The 19,358-nt window shown below is 53.4% G+C and overlaps 1 protein-coding gene across 2 annotated transcripts; it reads right to left on the bottom strand.

Annotated features, from left to right (window-relative positions):
- Positions 1-47: 47 nt before the first annotated feature.
- UNC45A (unc-45 myosin chaperone A) lies at positions 48-19,326 on the bottom strand. 2 transcript variants are annotated; one of them, XM_008959849.6, is made up of 20 exons: positions 19,171-19,326; positions 18,796-18,957; positions 18,521-18,557; positions 18,043-18,218; positions 14,362-14,454; positions 13,694-13,861; positions 11,571-11,739; positions 11,094-11,264; positions 9,064-9,235; positions 7,219-7,519; positions 6,243-6,337; positions 5,848-5,989; positions 5,337-5,477; positions 4,689-4,816; positions 4,412-4,478; positions 3,867-3,980; positions 3,519-3,634; positions 1,095-1,212; positions 831-986; positions 48-682 (listed from the first exon to the last, which is right to left on the bottom strand). In XM_008959849.6, the coding sequence occupies exons 1-20, from the start codon at positions 19,174-19,176 to the stop codon at positions 425-427; spliced, it is 2,790 nt and encodes a 929-aa protein (XP_008958097.2). In that variant the 5' UTR covers positions 19,177-19,326; the 3' UTR covers positions 48-424. The 2 variants fall into 2 exon arrangements, with proteins under 2 accessions (XP_008958097.2, XP_034795331.1); XM_034939440.2 differs by having other exon boundaries at positions 19,126-19,322.
- Between the last annotated feature and the right edge of the window lie 32 nt (positions 19,327-19,358).

Below are 19,358 nucleotides of genomic sequence, written 5' to 3'. Positions count from 1 at the left end.
GACTCCCACTCACAGCAGCCCTCCCTGCCCAAGGACAGGGCACACAGTGGAGTTCTACACACTTTTATTGGAGGGGCAGGCCTGATAGCAGGCTCACAGCTGGTGAGGCTGCTGATGTGTGCGCCCTTCCGGATGCCCCAGGATCCACAGGCTGTGTTGGGATGCACCTTCCCCATTCCCAGGTGACTACAGTAGTACAGAAAAAGGGCCCCTCTGAGTGAGGCTGCAGGCAGTGCTGGCCAAGCAGGGCTGTGTGACTGAACGTGGCCGCTGACTCAGAACAGAGGACATCCTAGGGCAGCAAGCGAGGATGGGCAAGAGTATTGGGCATGCCAGCCACCACCAGCCAAAGCTGCTTCCGTCCTTACTCTCCGTGCCACAATAGGTAGCGTGTGCATGAGCCTTGGGCCCAGGGACAACCCCCTCACTCTCCATCTTGGTTGGGTTGGATAAGCCCATATTCCACTGCTTTGTCCAGGCAGGCTGCAGCAGCCCTTGTGACAGGGCTGTGGTCACCCTTAGCTAGCACTGACAAGATCTCCATCATCTCACTCTCCATCAGGGTGCTGGCAATCTCCCTCGAGGCCTCCACCATGTTCAGCACCACCACAGCACCCCGGTGCTGCAGCTCCTGGTTGGAGCTCAGAAGCAGGGCCTGCAGGATCTCCAGCCAGTGTGTGGTCTGTGAGAAAAACAGGGTAGATATGACCCCTGGGCAACAGGCTCAACCTTGGCAAGGGACACACCCACACACCCTAGGACTGCCCCCTTCAGCTGCTGCTGGAAATTCCTGGTCCGTCCCTCCTCCCCCACCGAGAAGAGACACTGACCACTTGGGGAATGCGGCTGCAGAGCGTGGGCCGCATGGAGGTAAGCATGGCCAAGCCCCCGGCAGCTGCCCGCTGTAGCAGCTCATCATCCTCTCCACTGTACAGCACCAGCAGCTTCAGTCGGTCATTGCCCTGGGCTTCGAAGAGGTCCTGCACCTGTGGCCAGATGTGGGGAGTGGACCAAGTCAGTTGGGTGTAAAGCCCAGCCAGGGCACAGGTACCTCTGCATCCCCGCCTGTCATGAGCACCCAGACCAACCCTCACCTCCTTGCTCATGGCCAAGTTACACATGCACTCCGTGGCTGCCCGGCGGATCATCTCATGCTCCTCAAACATGTAGCCTTCTATCATGGGCACAGCCTTCTCCTTCAGGATCTTCTGCCTGCAGGGCCACAGGAGGAAGCAGCAGGGATACGGTTTGGATGTTTTCCCTTCTAACCCTCATGTTGAACTATAATCCCCAATGTTGGAGGTGGGGCCTGGTGGGAGGTGACTGGGTCATGGGATGGGTCCCTCATGGCTTGGTGCTATCCTCGTGATAGTAAGTTCTCGTGAGATCTGGTTATTTAAAAGTGTGTGGCATCTCGGCCGGGCGTGGAGGCTCACGCCTGTAATCCCAGCACTCTGGAAGGCCGAGGCAGGCAGATGACTTGAGGTCAAGAGTTCGAGACCAGCCTGGCCAACATGGTGAAACCTTGTCTCTACTAAAAAGACAAAAAAAAATCAGCTTGGCGTGCTGGTGCACGCCTGTAGTCCCAGCTACTCAGGGAGGCTGAGGCAGGAGAAGCGATTGAACCCAGGAGGTGGAGGTTGCAGTGAGCCAAGATTGCACCACTGCACTCCAGCCTGGGCAACAGAGGGAGACTCCATTTCAAAAAAAAAAAAAAAGTGTGTGGCATCTCCCCCCACTGTCTCTTGCTCCTACTTTCACCATGTGATGTGCCTGCTCCTGCTTTGCCTTCTACTATGAGTAAAAGCTCTCTGAGGCCTCCCCAGAAGCTGAGCAAATGCCGATGCCATGCTTATACAGCCTGTAGAGCCAGGAAGCAATTAAATCTCTTTTCTTTATAAATTACCCAGTCTCAGGTATTCCTTTACAGCAATGCAAGAACAGACTAACACCGGCAGCATCATCAGAGTTTCTACATCTGCTCCACCCCTGCACCCACACCCTCATGCAATCAAGTCCTGGGCTGAGGATTTCCCTTGGCAATGTCCAAGGACCCTCTTGCACCAGGTATGAACTACAGTGCTTCTTAGCCTTCTAACCAGGCCTAGGAAATAGCATAGGATTGTGGAAAATGCTCAAAATTAGGATGTAGAAGACCAGGGTGGTCGTGATGGTGAGGCTAACACCTAACATTTGAGGGTTTTTGTTTCTGTGTTTTTTTGAGGCAGGATCTCACTCTGTCACCTAGGCTGGAGTAAAGTGGCATGATCACAGCTCACTGCTGTAGCCTTGACCCCCCCAGGCTCAAGTGATCCTCCTGCCTCAGCCTCTCGAGTAGCTGGGACTACAGGTGCACGCCACCACACCTTGCTAATTTTTTTTCCAACTGTTAAGTTCAGGGGTACATGTGCAGGATGTGCAGGTTTGTTACACAGGTAACCATGTGCCGTCCTGGTTTACTGCACAGATCATCCCATCACCCAGGTATTAAGCCCAGCATGCATTAGCTATTCTTCCTGATATTCTCTTTAATTTCTTTTTTAAATAGGGACGAGGTATTGCTACACTGCTTAGGCTGGCCTGAACTTCTGGGCTCCAGTGATCCTCCTGCCTCATCCTCCCAAATTGCCAGGATTACAGGTGTGAGCCACCAGGCCCGGCCTCATTTGAGTATTTACCCTGACCAGGCACCTGGATCATCTTACTTAATTCTCACCATGGCCCTATACTAAAGGTGCAAGTGTGATCATCATCACTACTGTTTTGCAGAATAGGAAACGGGCTAAGTAATGAGTAATATGTTCAAAGTCACAGTTAGTAATAAAACTAAAACATGCTGGCCAGGTGCAGTGGCTCACGCCTGTAATCCCAGCACTTTGGGAGGCTGAGGTGGGCGGATCATGAGGTCAGGAAATCTAGACCAGCCTGACCAACATGGTAAAACGCCATCTCTACAAAAATTAGCCGGGCGCGGTGGCACGTGCCTATAATCCCAGCTGCTCAGGAGGCTGAGGCAGGAGAATCGCTTGAACCTGGGAGGCAGAGGTTGCGGTGAGCTGAGATCATGCCACTGCCCTCTAGGCTGGGTGACAGAGCAAGACTCCGTCTCAAAGAAAAAAAACAAAACTAAAATATACTGATATGGCACAATGCTAGGGGCCAGGTACCCATGTAGTAAGTACTTTTAGGTGTATTTTCTCATTTTATTCTCATCACTATGCCATGAGGTAGGTACTATAATCATCCCATTTCACAGAGGGAGAAACTGAGACAGAGCAGTTAAGTAACTTGCTTGAGGTTAGCCATTTGCAATCAGGGAAGCGAGGCAGTCTGACTCTAGAGTCTGCCGTGCCGTGCTGCCTCTTGGCCTGTCTCCTCCTCTCTAATGATGCGGAGCAGTCACTGTGAGGCTCACAGAAGCCCATGACCAAGGAGTGTTTCCCAATGTGTAAACTGCTGTGGGGGATATTCCGAATCCCAATGCCTGGTCCAGGCCCCGCAATCCCAAGGGACCTTACCGGAGCCTCTCGCTGATCCCAGCCAGGTTTGTTAGGGCCATGAGCGCCTCGAAGTTCTGCAGGCCTGAGCAGTTGAGGTGCAACAGGGAGACGAGGGGCCGGACCACCTCATAGATCTGCAATGTGCACCCCACCTGTCAGGGGTACTTGCCGCAGCCCCCACAAGCCCCACCAACCCTGCAGGGAGAAGCCCACCCCCAAGAGAGTACTGCTGTCTCAGGCTGTCCTCCCTGCCCCAGGCCTTGACAAAGCTGAAACTTCCTGCTGGTCCCAAAGGGGAGCTACAGCCCAGCTCACAGGCCATCAGGGACAGAGGGAGTGGAAAGGCCGGGGCAGGAAGACACGTACCCGCTCGCCAGGGAAGGTCATCTCCGGGTTGGAGGTGATGGTGAGCTTGGCAAGGGCCTGGGCTGCCTTTGTCTGCCCCACGTCCGTGCCTTCCAGGGCCAGCGGGATCAGCGCCTGTAGGAACAAGCCCGTCACTGCTCAGGACATCCCTGGGAGTAAGACCCCGACCATCAGGCTCCCCAGCCCTGACTGTGCCACCCTCACCTTCCTCCCTCTCCCCAGGCTTGACTCCCTGTGCAGACCCTCTGCATCCAAACACTTCCTGAAACACCTAATAAGGGCTGGACATGGATTGTGCTGAGCACCAGGGCCATGGGGGTAAATGAGACAAAGGAACAGTAGAGCCTAGGACCTTCACAGGCACCAGTATGGAGGGGCCAAGGAGCTTGCCTGCTTCCGCGTCACTCTCTCAGCGGGACAGTGTTCCTCTGGCCATTAATGTTTTTCTGTTCCGCATCTAACACCCAGCTCTGGCGTGGCAGCTGCTGTCATGTTTTATAGGCTGATGGCTCAGCCATCAGGAAGGGGTGTGTAAACCAGCTTACCCTGCCGCCTCCCTGGGCAACCACAGTGCCTCGGTCCTCTACCTCTTCCACTAAAGCCAAGAAGACCCTGTGGGGAGAAGGCGGTGGTGGGCAGGGAGCTCTGGGACTCTGGCAGGCAGACGCTGCACTCCTAGGCTCAGCAAAGACGGCAGCCACGCAGGCAGCCCCCGTCGCTCTAAGAGGCCCACAGCACTGGAACCTGCACCCTCTGGAGCCACATCTGCAGCCCTGAGGCTCAGGAGTTGGGAAAGGTTGGCTCCTACCAAGGCTGGCTCACCTGGAGAGCAGCTCTCTGCAGGAACTGGTCAGCACAGGGCTCTCCGTCTTCACCATGCACACCATGGCCGACACCACACCCGCCACCAGCAGCTTCTTCACCCGAGCCCGCACGAAGCTTGGCTTGTCCTGGGGGAGGAGGCAGCTTAGGAGAGGGGCCTAGGCTGACTCACAGAGAAAGGGGGACCCTTCTCACAGCAGTAATTGAGGAACTGGGAAATAAAACAGCCAGACAAAAGGAAACAAACTGGCTTAAATGGGAGGCTGTTGGCTGGGCACGGTGGCTCACACCTGTAATCCCAGCACTTTGGGAGGCTGAGGCAGGCGGATCACGAGGTCAGGAGATCGAGATCATCCTGGCTAACACGGTGAAACACTGTCTCCACTAAAAATACAAAAAATTAGCCAGGCATGGTGGCGGGCACCTGTAGTCCCAGCTACTCGGGAGGCTGAGGCAGGAGAATGGCATGAACCCGGGAGGCGGAGCTTGCAGTGAGCCGAGATCGCGTCACTGCACTCCAGCCTGGGAGACAGTGAGACTCCATCTCAAAAAAAAAAAATAAAAGGGAAGTCGTTGTTCTGCTGTGGATGCCCTGGGTTAGCTGTCCCCATGGTGGGGAACCCTCCAGCCCGTCTGGCGGCCCCTCACCTTGGGGTGCTGCTCGGGCACATGCTGCTTGGCATACTTGGCCAGCTCCACCATCTTGGGGTCGGGCTCCTCGTAGTCGTAGCTGTTGGTGCAGTTCACCAGCGCTGAGGCCACCGCAAAGAGCACTGACCTCTCCTCCGACTGCCAGGACACAGAGGAATTCACATGGGCATCCCGGGGCAGAGCAGTACTCAGATAAATGCTGCCCAGGCCCAGGCCCCCAATTCCACCCTCAGCTGGGACCCTTGGGTACAGGATGAATTCAGGAAACTCCCAGGCCCCAGACTTTGGGAGCTTACAAACTTGACCTCCCCAGCTCCTCCAAGAAGAACATCCTTGCTAACACCACTGGTGCTGGCCAACATGCCCACACTACACAGAGCAGCCACTCAGCCACCAGCCCTCTTCCCTGGGGTCAAAAGACCCCATTGGCCAAGCCCTGCTGAGAAAGCCTGGTAAGGTCTAATCCTAGACAGTGTCCCCAGGCTGACGGCAGGAACCACAGAGCTACCCTGCTGAGCTGGAACAGAGCTTTCAGAGCAGCCGCATCCTCCACAAACTCTTCCTTCACGTCGGCATCAAAGGTCAGGTAAGCCAGGCCCTCCACTGCCCAGCGCCGAGTGCCTGCGTCGATCTGGTCATTGCACAGCCACCTGGGGACACGCAGGATAGTGGACGACCCTCAGGATTGGGGGTGCGGAGGGGTACACCAAGGCCAAGGGGGAAAAACCAAGGGTTTGGGCATCCCCTCAATGTACAGAAGCAGTTCACATACCAGGATCCAGACTGCAGCCCCTGCCTGAGCCAGAGAGCAGGACAGGGAGGAGGCCCCAACCCCCACCCAGACCCTTGTGTCTTGAGATCTACCCCACAGGTGGGGAACCACAGCAAGGCCAGATAACTCACTTTCGACACTGCTTAGCCAGTTTGAGAGTGGAGCCTTCAGCAAACTGCTTCATGCTGAAGTCAGTCCCTCCAGCCGAACCGAGCTTACAGAGTCCCTGGAGGAAGAGGGCAAGACCAGTTGGCCTCTGGGGAAGGAGGCAGGAGCTGAGCTCCTCCACACCTGGCTTGGACTCCCTCCCTGGCACTCTGCCATGGCCCCCTGGAAGCTACACAGACAAATCAGCACCCTCTCCCTCCAGACCACCACCTAGAGCATGTGGCAGCAAAATCAGCTGCTGGGGTGGCTGCATGACACAGCATCTGCAGACACTGATGCGCTGGCCACTGGACAGTCGTGGGCCCCACCCCTTCCCAGGCCACACTGAGAATGGCTCTGTTTCCTTCCATGTCACACAAAGAAGCCCTCTGCAGGTGGAGTTGAGAGGCATGTGGGGAGAGGACAGGTGCTTCAGCCACAGCCAAATCCTTATTGGATGGAGAAATCCAGGACTGAGTGCCCCAGGGAGGAAGACCAGCTTCCACAAGGTGCACAGCCACAACAGGCTCATGGAGGGCCAGGTAGTCCCCAAACCCCCAAACCACCAGCTCCCAGGAACACTGCATGACCCCTGCAGGCCCAGTCTTAAGCCCCATGGGGGGAGGAGCCATGCCGATGTCTCTCACCACAAGAAAGCCCAGAATCTCATTCATTCATTCATTTATTTTAGAGAGGGTCTTGCTGTGTTGCCTAGGCAGGAGTGCAGTGACATGCGTGACTCACCACAGCCTCAACCTCCTGAGCTCAAGTGATCCTCCTGCCTCAGCCTCCCAAGTAGCTGGACCTATACGCATGCACCACCAAGCCTGGCTAATTTTTTTGGCATTACAGTATTCCTTATTTTCATCTAGAGTGTGCTGGGGCCGCACCCTGCAACACCGGCTGGACCAGGACCCCTGCCTGGCTGCCTGCCTACCCACCCCAGGCCCACCGTCTCACCACTAGCGCCCGGATGCGGATGCTGTCCTTCTCGCTGCACTTATATAGGTCCTTCAGCAGCGAGACACCATTGGCAGTGATGAATGAGGCCCGCTTAGCCTTGCCAGCTGCGTGGATCAGAGCCTCCACGGCCACCAGCTGCTCCTCCTCCTGCTCAGAGGCACACAGAGCAATCACACTCTCCATAACACCGCTCAGCTCCAAGGCCCGGTTGCCAGCGTCACATGGGCCCTGCAGGAGGCAGGACACCGTCTGGATGGCCCGTAGCTTCCCGGCCAGCCCTTGGCCCTCAAACCAGCTCCTGAGGGGCACAGGGTGACAGCCGTCACACCAAGGCCAACATAAAGGGACTCTTCTTCCCTCCCTTCCCCTCCACTGGCCAGGCACCTGCACTACTTGGGCAGAAACAGCAGGAAAGCTGCCAATGGGAGGACTAGGACGTTTCCACCTGGACAATAATGGCTGATTTTCTTTATCGACTTTCACTCAAGCCTTCCCTGACATAGTATCTAATACAGGTTACTCCCATACCACCACTGATGTCCCTTCCCGGACTTAAGCTCTGAAATGATTCTGCTTATTTCATAATTTATCATCAGTTTTCTCCCCAACAGCTGTAAGCTCCTTTAATTTTTTTTTTCTTTTTCTTTTTTTTTGAGACAGAGTCTCACTCTGTCCCCAAGGCTGGAGTGCAATGGCGTGATCTCGGCTCACTGCAACCTCCACCTCCTGGATTCAAGCGATTCTCCTGCCTCAGCCTCCCAAGTAGCTGGGATTACAGGCACCCACCACCACGCCTGGCTAATTTTCTGTATTTTTAGTAGAGATGGGGTTTCACCATGTTGGCCAGGCTGGTCTCGAACTCCTGACCTAAGGTGCTCACCCACCGGCCTCCACCTCCCAAAGTGCTGGGATTACAGGTGTAAGCCACCACACCTGGCCTATAATCTCCTTTAAGAACAAGGACTGTCGCCTGGGCGCGGTGGCTCACGCCTGTAATCCCAGCACTTTAGGAGGCCAAGGCGGGCAGATCACCTCAGGTGTGAGGTCAGGAGTTCGAGACCAGCCTGGCCAACATGGTGAAACCCCATCTCTACTAAAAATACAAAAATTAGCCAGGCATGTTGGTGGGCGCCTATTATCCCAGCTACTTGGGAAGCTGAGGCAGGAGAATTGCTTGAACCTGGGAGGGTGGAGGTTGCAATGAGCCAAGATCATACCATTGTACTCCAGCCTGGACGACAAGAAGGAAACTCCATCTCAAAAAAAAAAAAAAAATCCCAGCACTTTGGGAAGCCAAGGCAGGCGGATCACCTGAGGTCGGGAGTTCGAGACCAGCCTGACCAATATGGAGAAACCCCGTCTCTACTAAAAATACAAAGTTAGCTGGGTGTGGTGGTGCATGCCTGTAATCCCAGCTGCTCAGGAGGCTGAAGCAGGAGAATCGCTTGAACCCTAGAGGCGGAGGTTGTGGTGACCCGAGATCGTGCCATTGCACTCCAGCCTGAGCAACAAGAGTGAAACTCCGTCTCAAGAAAAAAAAAAAGGACTGTCATGTTTCATCTGTGTGGGAACAGAAGCGTAGGAAGTGTTTGGTAAACCCAGTACGTGCTTGATGGCGTTTGTTGCATTATTGGAACATTGATTTGAGAAAGAACCTCCCTGGGGAGGCCACTTTGGAGCAGGAAGTGGGCCTTGGGGCCACTTTCCCTTCGTTCAGCCTCCAACAAGTCCTCCCCAAGATTACTGTTTCTGCTGGAAACCTTTCATTTCTGCCCCTCCTCAAGGAGTCAGAACTTTTTCGCTAGAATCCCTGGCAACGGGAGGTGAAACAGACTTCCTTACTTGATGTAGTTTTCACAAAGTCTGTGGAAATTCTCCCTCTCCGCATCACACTTGAGGTCATCAAAGAGCTTGCTGAGGAGAATAGAGGCGCTCATGCGGCTGTTTGCGGTCACTGCGAGCTCCCCAGGAGGGTCCTGTAGAGAGCCCCCCACTTCCAAAATCTTTTTCAGACCTGTAAAGACACCCCGTTTAGACAGTAGAACACTAGTTCCAACCCCTACAAGTAAAAGAAACAGGCTTCCTAGGAGATGTGGAGAAAAGCAAGACAAGAAGGCTACAGAGTTCTGACAACTGTGTCCAGGGCAGCCCGGAGAATCTGCTTAGCTGATCTGCTACCTAAGGGAGGCGGCTGTAGGATCGGGAAGGACCTCAGAAGTGAGGCCTGCATGCCAGCCCTGCCCCTGGGCCAAACGCTCTGGAGCTTTTGAGGTTCCTCATCTATAAAACTAAGGGGAAAAGAATATCCACACCTCATGGGACCACTGTGAACACGACACCCACACCTCGCGGGACCGCCGTGAACACGACACCCACGCCTCGCGGGACCGCCGTGAACACGACACCCACGCCTCGCGGGACCGCCGTGAACACGACACCCACGCCTCGCGGGACCGCCGTGAACACGATACCCACGCCTCGCGGGACCATTGTGAAAGGCCCTGCTCATGCAAGGCCTTTGCAAAGCTTTTCTTATTTATCTTTTTTTTTTTTTTTTAAGACAGAGTCTTGCCCTGTTGCCCAGGCTGGAGAGCAATGGCGCAATCTCGGCTCACTGCAGCCTCCGCCTCCTGAGTTCAAGTGATTCTCCTGCCTCAGCCTCCAGAATAGCTGGGATTACAGGTGCATGCCAGCATGCCTGGCTAATTTTTTGTATCTTTTAGTAGAGACGGGGTTTCGCCATGTCGGCCAGGCTGGTCTCAAACTCCTGATCTTGTGGTCTGCCCACCTCGGCCTCCCAAAGTGCTGGGATTATAGGCGTGAGGCACCACGCCGGGATTATAGGCGTGAGGCACCACGCCCAGCTCTTATTTATCTTTTAGGGGAAAAGAGAGATGAATTGATATATCTACCGTTATTTTTTCCTCTGAGTATAGAAGTAATACATGCTCACTCAAAAAAAAAAACAGGGCACAATGGCTCATGACGGTAATCCCAACACTTTGGGAGACCAAGGTGGGTGCATTGTTTGAGGTCAGGAGTTCGAGACCAGCCTGGCCAACATGGTGAGATTCTATCTCTACTAAAACTACAAGAATTAGCCAGGCATACTGATGCATGCCTGTAATCCCAGCTACTCGGGAGGCTAAAGCAGGAGAATTGCTTGAACCCGGGAAACGGAGGCTGCAGTGAGCTGAGATCGCGCCACTGCACTCCAGCCTGGGCGACAGAGTGAGACTCTGTCTCAAAAAAAAAAAATACAGAAAGCTAATCCAGCCTCTCTGCTAACCTGCTTGCAGGCCCGCTCAACGTGCGTGTATCTGCACATACATATGATAGAAGAGTCTAACTTTGAGCCCCCTAAGGGTAGCTCTTTTGTCTAGTAGGTGTTGTAAGAGCTGAATCCCATTGCTCTGGAAGATCTTCTCAGCTCCAGCATCCTCCTGGGCCACAGGACGCACTTCAGTGCAGACACGTGGCTGGAGATAATCACAACTTTTCTCTCTTTTTTTTTTTTTTTTTTTTGAGACAGGGTCTCCCTCTGTTGCCCAGTCTGTAGTGCAGTGGTACAATCACAGCTCACTGAAGACTTGACTTCCCAGGGTTAAGTAATTCTCCCACCTCAGCCTCTGGAGTAGCTAGGACTGCCGATGCACACCACCATGCCCAGCTAATTTTTTTTTAATTTTTCATAGAGACAAGGTCTCGCTATGTTGCCCAGGCTGATCTCAGACTCCCGGCTTCAAGTGACCCCCTGCCTCTCAAAGTGTGTCATCCACCATGCCTGGCGCCACTCACAACTTTTCTTATTACTCCTAAGGATAAACAAACTTCAGCTGCTGAAGCAAGTTTTTGTGAACTATATCACCTACCTTGGTCAATGACCCAGAGGGTGAGGCTGTTGTTGGGGTCCTTGAGAGACTTCCGGGGCACCGCTTTAATCAGGAGGGTCAGGGCATTGTCTCGGCCTTGGCCAGAGACCCCCACCTCTGTCAGCAGATCTAAGAGGTTACTGATGAGGACCTTCAGCTCCCGGGCAGGATCTGGCAACAACAAGAAGACATCAGTGGGCTCCACAGCAGCCCAGCCCAGTTTGACCCCTCAACTTCTCCAACAAACCAGGGAGACACAGGGAAGGGGGTATCCGCATCCCAGGCTCCAGACTGAGCTCCAGCTTTGTCCTGAGGCACCTTGGTTGCTGAGAATCTAGAGTAAAATAATGTCAGCAAACCGTATTCCAAACGACCTGCAGCTGCAAGTCTGGTCCCCAAAAAACTGGCCTGGCTGGCTCAGCCCCATCCCTTCCATGACAGTAACGTCCAAAAGACCCCAGACCTGCTTCCACTCACCCACAATGATGGCACCTTCTTTGCCTCGGAAGCCTTTTTTGACACCTTCCTTGAGGGCATCAAACATAACCTGCAGCAGGTGGCAGGCAGCCAGGGACACAGCCTGGCTTTCCACGCCCAGGATGGAGACTACTCGCCGAGTTCCCAGTATGCTCAGGGTTGCCACTGTCTGGGGTGGGAGAGGTAAACAGAAGGAAGCTTCCAGTTGTTGAAGGGCAGCCACAGAGTTGTTGTGAGTTAGAGGATACGGCCAGAAGGAGAGAATTGGGTGGAAGGCCCAGCTCCAAGTGAAAACAACACAGAATGGATGGCATGACCCAGGGTAATGGCAGGATAATTTTGTTAGAAAGATTTCCTAAAGGAAACATTACACGGCAATGCCCTACTACCTCTCCTTGGTGCCAGGGAAGACATAGTATGCTGCAGCCCTGGGAGCAGCTGCTTTAGCTCATGTCTCCCCAAGAAAAAGACCTATACCTAGACGAAGCTACCTGACCACCAGGCTTAATGGTCTAGTTCTTCCCCAGTCTAAACCCTGAGGTTCTTTCCACACCCTGGGGATGTGGACGTAACGTACACGGAATGGGCCCGTGAGACCTCTCCGCCCAGTTTCTTTCTTTTTTCTTTTTTTTTTTTTTTTGAGACGGAGTCTTGCTCTGTCACCCAGGCTGGAGTGCAGTAGCGCGATCTGGGCTCACTGCAAGCTCCACCTCCTGGGTTCACGCCATTTCCCTGCTTCAGCCTCCTGAGTAACTGGGATTACAGGCGCCCGCCACCGCGCCAGGCTAATTTTTTGTATTTTTAGTAGAGACGGGGTTTCACCGTGTTAGCCAGGATTGTCTCGATCTCCTGACCTCGTGATCTGCCCGCCTCGGCCTTCCAAAGTGCTGGGATTACAGGCATGAGCCACCGCGCCGGGCCCTCTCCACCCCGTTTCTAAGCTGGAGAACCCTAGAAGGCCTGCTTGGTCCACTGAGCCCAAATCCTGACTGCTTCCACTTAGCAGCTAAGTGTCCTTGGCCAAGACTGTGAACTGGAATGGACTGGAAGGCAGGAGGGAACAGAATGCATATGCTTTTAACAGTCTTAGCCTTGGGAGACCCAGAATGCAGCCCAAGCTTAGCCTAAAGAGATTTCATTGACTATTTCACAGTTTCACCCCTATCTAGGAATTGTGGGCTCCTCTAAAAGCAACTAAGGGTCTAGTCTTTGGTCCCCTCTCCCCTGGAGCAAGCCAGCTCAGGTAAGAGCTGGGGGCATGGACTTCACCACACTGGCCCAGGAGCAGGACTGTTATTGCTGCACTGTCCATGCTGGGCCACCACCATCCACGCTGAGAATCATGTCGGGATCAAGCCCTACGTGTCCGGTCACTGTCTCGATGGTAGATGCTGTGGTGGCCAGGCACATTCTGGGCAATGAGCTTGCTTGTGCCATATGGACATTGAAGGAGTCAGTGACCAATGTGTTTTTGTGAGTTGGCTGCAGGAAAGCTGGGGCTCACACTTGTAAGCCCCCTACAAAGCAAGTGCTTGGGGTACCCCAAGGCTGTTTTTGCTCTTTCTACCCCACTTCATCCTAATTTATGTTGGTCTTTTTCACGCCATTTTTGTTTTTTCTCTCTTGTTACATGTATCTCCTTGTACTCTGCCTTTTTTTTTGTCGTTTTGTTTTGTTTTGTTTCTGAGATAGTCTCGCTCTGTCACCCAGCCTGGAGTGCAGTGGCACGATCTCAGCTCACTACAACCTCCACCTCCTGGGTTCAAGCAAGTCTCGTGCCTCAGCCTCCTGAGGAGCTGGGATTACAGGCGCGCACTACCATGCCCGGCTAATTTTTTTTTATTTTTAGTAGAGACAGGGTTTCGCCTTGTTGGCCAGGCTGGTCTTGAACTCCTGACCTCAAGTGATCCACCTGCCTCAGCCCCACAAAGTGCTGGGATTACAGGTGTGAGGCACCATGACCTACCTAAGTTCTTTTTAGAATAAGGTAAGGGTAGAGGGTGGAAGAGTGGATGGACGGATGGACGGGCAGATGGGCAGATGGACAGATGGGTGGATGGAGGAACGGATGGACAGACAGACAAAGGGACTGAAGCTGTAACCAGCCTCTCCACTCCACCTACCCGTGACTGATGCTCAGAGCAAATGCCAACCAGCGTACGCAGAGCCGCCAGCATGAGGTCAGTCTCTCCCGTGTCCAGTAAACATTGCAAGAGCTGAACCCCATTACTCCGGAAGATCTTCTCTGCTCCAGCATCCTCCCTGGCCAGCACCACCAGGTTCTGAGAAGCCTGCATCAAAGGAAGTACATTATAATGTTGATACTGCACATGGCATAGGATGCAGCACTGGTGAGCAGGGGCCCCGAGCCCCGGACCTCTCTGCTTCCACTTCACAGCTGAGTGACCATGGCCAAAAAATAACTTCTTTGAAGTTTAGCTTCCTCTGTAAATAGAGGGAAGAGCCTTCTCTCGGGATTGATGGTTAGAGCAAATGAGTCCCCAGCAGAGCCTGAGGGGCTGGGACAGTGCCTCAGTTACCTCTGTACACCCAGTTCCTGGCACAGGGCCTGGCCAACAAGGTACTCTGTGAACACTGGTTCTCTTTCCTTGGTTCACGCTAAAGCCCCAGACCCTCAGAGCTCCCATCCAGGCCCCATGAGCCCAGCTGCACGATTGGAGGAGCGGCAGAGCAAGGCAGCAGTGGCTTCGGGGGCCTACATGGGTGAAGGGTGCTATGGATGGGTGGCTCTAGTGGGAGCTCACTCACTGACTCAGCCCGGGGCCTATACCTTTTGCTTTTTCTCAGTGCCCTTCTCTTCTGGGTCCAACAGTATCTGAAACATCTGTTCCACTTTGGCATCCGTCGAGGACATGTATCGCACCTAGACAAACCAACAAAGCATGGAAGAAATCACGGCTCTTGGCCAGAGACATCACACTCCCTATTCATTTGTCTCCAGCTCCTCATTCTGGGAGGCACAGTAAAGATGTCCAGGTTCAGGGCTAGCACCTAGCTACCCTGGGCAGGAAGAGACTTGCCTGGCAGTGCCTCCTAAATTTCCCGCACCTGTTTTTCTTTCTGAGCTATTTCCTGCTTGGGCAGCAGGGGCTGCGCCGATGCTGTAGTGCCTTTTCGGAGGGGAGGTATCCTGTCAGCTACGAGACAACCCACTCCCAGTGGTGCCATCTACATTGTGGCAGCGTGAATGGGCTTCCCATGGCACTGAACTCAGCATTTATACCTCCTGCCAGGGAGCTGGCAGATCGTGAGGTAGTTGCTAACACTTCCTTTAGCTCCAGAATTCTCTTTTCACTGTTTTAAAAATAATCTGAGCTGGGCGCAGTGGCTCCCGCCTGTAATCCCAAAACTTTAGGAGGCCAAGGCAGGTGGATCACCTGAGGTCAGGAATTCAAGACTAGCCTGGCCAACAAGGTGAAACCCCATCTCTACTAAAAATACAAAAAATTAGCCGGGCGTGGTGGCAGACGCCGGTAATCCCAGCTACTCGGGAGTCTGAGGCAGGAGAATCACTTGAACCCAAGATGCGGAAGTTGCAGTGAGCCGAGATCACGCCACTGCACTCTAACCTGGGCAATAACTGTGAAACTCTGTCTCAAAAAAATAAATAAATAAAATCTGAAGCCAGGCACGGTGGCTCACGCCTGTAATCCCAACACTTTGGGAGGCCGAGGTGGGCAGATCACCTGAGGTCAGGAGTTTGAGACCAGCCTGGCCAACATGGTGAAACCCCGTCTCTACTAAAAATATAAAAATTAGCCAGGTGTGGTGGCGGGTGCCTGTAATCCCAGCTACTCGGGAGGCTGAAGCAGGAGAATCGCTTGAATCTGGGAGGTGGAGGTTGCAGTCAGCAGAGATCCACTGCACTCCAGCCTGGGTGACAGGATAAGACTGTCTCAAAACAAACAAATAAATAAATAAATAAATAATCTGAATGGGGAAGATCATCCTAGGCCTACTCCCCCACCCCCCAGAGTCCTGGGCATAGATGGTGGCACAAGCCTAGCATGTGGACCACCCGCCTTCCTCTCTTGCATCCATGGCAGCCATGACTAACCAGTCATGGCACGTTCCCCTGCTTGGCTCAGGCAATCTGCTTCCTAATTCTTCTCAACATAGGACTCTGGGCAGCCACTGCCAATCAGAGTTGGCATTGAGAGAGGAAACCTATTTGCTTTCCCAGGCTTCAACATTTCAGTGAGGTGTCTGCCATCATGTTATCTGCTTCCACTGTGTCAGCATTTTAACGTCAAATTATCTGGCGAATTTGAGCTTGGTTGTAGCTCATAATGGTCTTTAGATTCTTTTCTCCTAATTTAAAAATATACGTATTTTACACAATTTCTCTTTATTAAAAAAATATGAACAGGTGATGCAGTCTCCTTTGGAAAGCCCTCTCAATCCCATTCCTTTCCCCAGGGGTCACAGTGTTATCATTTTGATGTATATCTTTTAAAATATTTTCCTGAAAAAAATAAAGAAACAAAAATGCATATTTGGCCCTGTGCCATGGCTCACGCCTGTTATCCCAGCCAGTTGGGAGGCTGGGTGAGTAGATCCCTTGAGCCTAGGAGTTCAAGACCAGCCACCTGGGCAACATAGTAAAACCCTGTCTCTACAAAAAATATAAAAATTAGGTGAGCGTGGTGACATGCATTTGTCCCAGCTACTTGGGAGGCTGAAGTGGGAGGACTGCTTGAGCCCGGGAGGAAGAGATTGTACTCCAGCATGGGTGACAGAGTGAGACCCCGTCTCAAAATACATAAATAAATAAAAATAAATTTAAAAAATAAAATATTTTCGGCTGGGTGCAGTGGCTCACACATGTAATCCCAGCACTTTGGGAAGCCGAGGCAGGCAGATCACAAGGTCAGGAGCTCCAGACCATCCTGGCCAACACAGTGAAACCGCATCTCTACTAAAAATACAAAAAATTAGCCGGGCGTGGTGGCAGGCCCCTGTAGTCCCAGCTACCTGGGGGACCGAGGCAGGAGAATCACTTGAACCTGGGAGGCGGAGGTTGCAGTGAGCCAAGATCGCACCACTGCACTCCAGTCTGGGCGACAGAGCAAGACTCCGTTTCAAAAAATAAATTAATTAATTAATTTAATTAAATATTTTCTGGCCAGGTGTGGTGCCTCGCACCTGTAATCCCAGCACTTTGGGAGGCCGAGGCGGGTGGATCATGAGGTCAGGAGATCAAGACCATCCTGGCTAACACGGTGAAACCCCATCTCTACTAAAAATACAAAAAAATTAGCCGGGCATGGCAGCGGGTGCCTGTAGTCCCAGCTGCTGGGGAGGCTGAGGCAGGAGAATGGCGTGAACCCCGAAGGAGGAGCTTGCAGTGAGCTGAGATTGCACCACTGCACTCCAGCCTGGGTGACAGAGCAAGACTCCGTCTCAAAAAAAAAAAAGAAAAATTAAATATTTTCCTTTGCATTTACATACCCAAGTGTACCCACAGAAAAAATATAGCATTGTTTTGCTATGTAGGGGATCATTAACATAAATGATATTATACTATATGTGTTATTGTATATTTTTCTTCTTTTCTTTTTTGAAAGAGACAGGGCCTCACTCTGTCAGCCAGGCTGGAGTGCAGTGGCACGATCATAGCTCACTGTAACTGCAAAATCCAGGGCTCAAAGGACTCTCCTGCCTCAGCCTCACAGGTAGCTGGGACTACAAGGGTGTGCCACCACACCCAGCTAACTTTTTAGGTTTTGGTAGCAACAGGGTCTCACTATGTTGCCCAGGTTTGTCTCAAACTCCTGGCCTCCAGTGATCATCCCATCTTGGCCTCCAAAAGCACTGGGATTACAGGCATGAACCACCATGCCCTGCCTATTTTGCTTTGTTCATTCAACAAGTGTCCCAGAGCTTCCCATTTCAATATGTGTGTATCTACCTATTCTCAGTAACTATATAAGAGTCTGTAGTAAGGACATTACCCATTTATTCAGCCATTCCTCTATGGCTGGGCATTTAGGCAAGTTCCAAGTTTTTCCTACTACAAAAAAGCCTGAAATAAACATACACATGTCTACTTGTGCACATGGACAAGGTTTCTCTGAGAGAAACAGCAAGAAGTAAACATATGGGATCACAAGATACGCTCATTTCAAATTTAATAGATATGCTAAAGTACTCTCCAAAAGAGCTGTACCGATTTATACCCCTCCAGCAGTCATCAGAGAGCCCTTGGCCCCCAGCCTCACCACTGATGTGTCTGCCTCTCTCCTTCTCGAAAAGTGTACAAACTTTTAAATATCTGCCAGAGAGACCTCCAAATCAACAGTAATGTGCTGTCATCTTAATTTGCTTTTCCCTGGCCACAGGCAAGGTTCACTTGCCACCGGGATCTCGTCTGGAGAACTGTGTCTACACCCCTGGCCCAGACCCCTTCACCACCAGTCAATGCTTCCACCTCTCTGGGTCACTCACATACCTTCTCCTGAATCTGGCCCCCGATGTTCCGCAAGGCCTCCTGGAAAACTTTGTTCTTGGGCTCCAAGCTCACACATCTCTGCAGGTCAAGGACAGCCTGGTCCAGGCGGCCCAGCTTCTCTAGGGCTTGGCTCCGCCGGTAGAGTGCTTTGACATCCCCACCATCCTTTTCAATGGCTGAGCACAAACAGGAGCGCTGTCAGCACCCATGAGGCCACTGTCTCCAGGCAAGAGCAGTAGGGAAAGATCTCGAGGAAAGGCCAGAAGAAGGTGGGGGGGACGAATGTGGGGCTCGGTGCTTCAGCCTCAGAAAAGGTGAGGGTAGCTGCAGAAAAGGAAAGGCCCGAGGCAGTGGGAAAGAAAGAAGGCAGATGTGTCTCTGGGGCCAAAGGAGGAGAATGTGACGGTGCAGCGGTCCCAGAGTCCTTGCCCACCACAGAAGCCCTACAGCTCCACACCAGGGCCCACCATTCCCCTACCTTTGGATGCCTCTGTTTCTGCTTTGTCGTAATCTTCCTGTAAGAGAAAGACAGGAGCCTGAAGGAATGGTCATCTCCCTCTCGGGGCACTAACCAGGCAGCAGGGGTACTCTCGCTCTCCAGGGTCCCGATCCCCCACCACCCTGAGGTGCAAAAGACATCTGGCAAGCGGGGATGGCCTGGGAGCGTGAATGTCCAGCTGGGGCCCAAGCATCAGCTTAGATGGGCGAACCGGGGCCCGGGCGGGCGAGGGGAAGAGCGCCAGGCTCCCTCACCAGCTTGAGGTGGCAGGCGGCCCGGTTCCGGTGCAGAATGGCCTGGTCCTGGGGCGTCGCGTCCAGACCCAGGGCCTGAGTGTAGGCCGCCAGAGCGCCCCCGTAGTCTCCACATTTGAACAGCTCATTGCCCTCCTTCCGCAGCTGCTCTACTGAGCTGGCCTGTAGAGAGAAAGGGGGCGGAAACGTCGGAGGGGGTTCGGGGCAGAGCCCGGGAGCTAAGGGGAGAGGAGAGGAGGGATCGGGGCGAGCCTCATGGATGGGGAGAAGGAGGCCAGGGATGGTCAGGGCGGGTGCGAAGGGGTGATGGCGCGGGGGTTGGGTACGCACCCCGGGGGTGGCCGGCCGGGGCTCGGGGGTCCCTGGACCACTCACAGTCATCGCGGAGAGGTTGTCTCGTGCCCGCGCAGGCGCAGTCTCTGGGGCGGGGCGAGTCTGGGTTCGGGACGCCACCGGCAGCTGCCCCGCCCCACTCTTGCGTCGGAGGTGGGGTTAGAGAGGGGCAGGGCTAAGGAGGGAGCGCGCCCGGGCAGGGGCGGGGCGCTTGGCTCCGGATCGCAGGT

This window comes from Pan paniscus, chromosome 16 (genome assembly GCF_029289425.2).
Source record: "Pan paniscus chromosome 16, NHGRI_mPanPan1-v2.0_pri, whole genome shotgun sequence".
NCBI classification, from domain to species: domain Eukaryota; kingdom Metazoa; phylum Chordata; class Mammalia; order Primates; family Hominidae; genus Pan; species Pan paniscus.
Note: the sequence above shows the minus strand (reverse complement) of the source record. Positions and strands in the feature narration are given on the sequence as shown.

Bases quoted from the DNA above. Each gene is read 5' to 3' on its own strand.
- UNC45A (XM_034939440.2), bottom strand. From the start codon at position 19,176: ATGACTGTGAGTGGTCCAGGGACCCCCGAGCCCCGGCCGGCCACCCCC. The intron at 13,862-14,361 runs GTATAGGCCCCG...CCTTTGATGCAG, and splicing joins GCACTGAGAAAAAGCAAAAG to GCTTCTCAGAACCTGGTGGT. The intron at 11,265-11,570 runs GTGAGTGGAAGC...TGTTGTTGCCAG, and splicing joins AGAAGGTGCCATCATTGTGG to ATCCTGCCCGGGAGCTGAAG.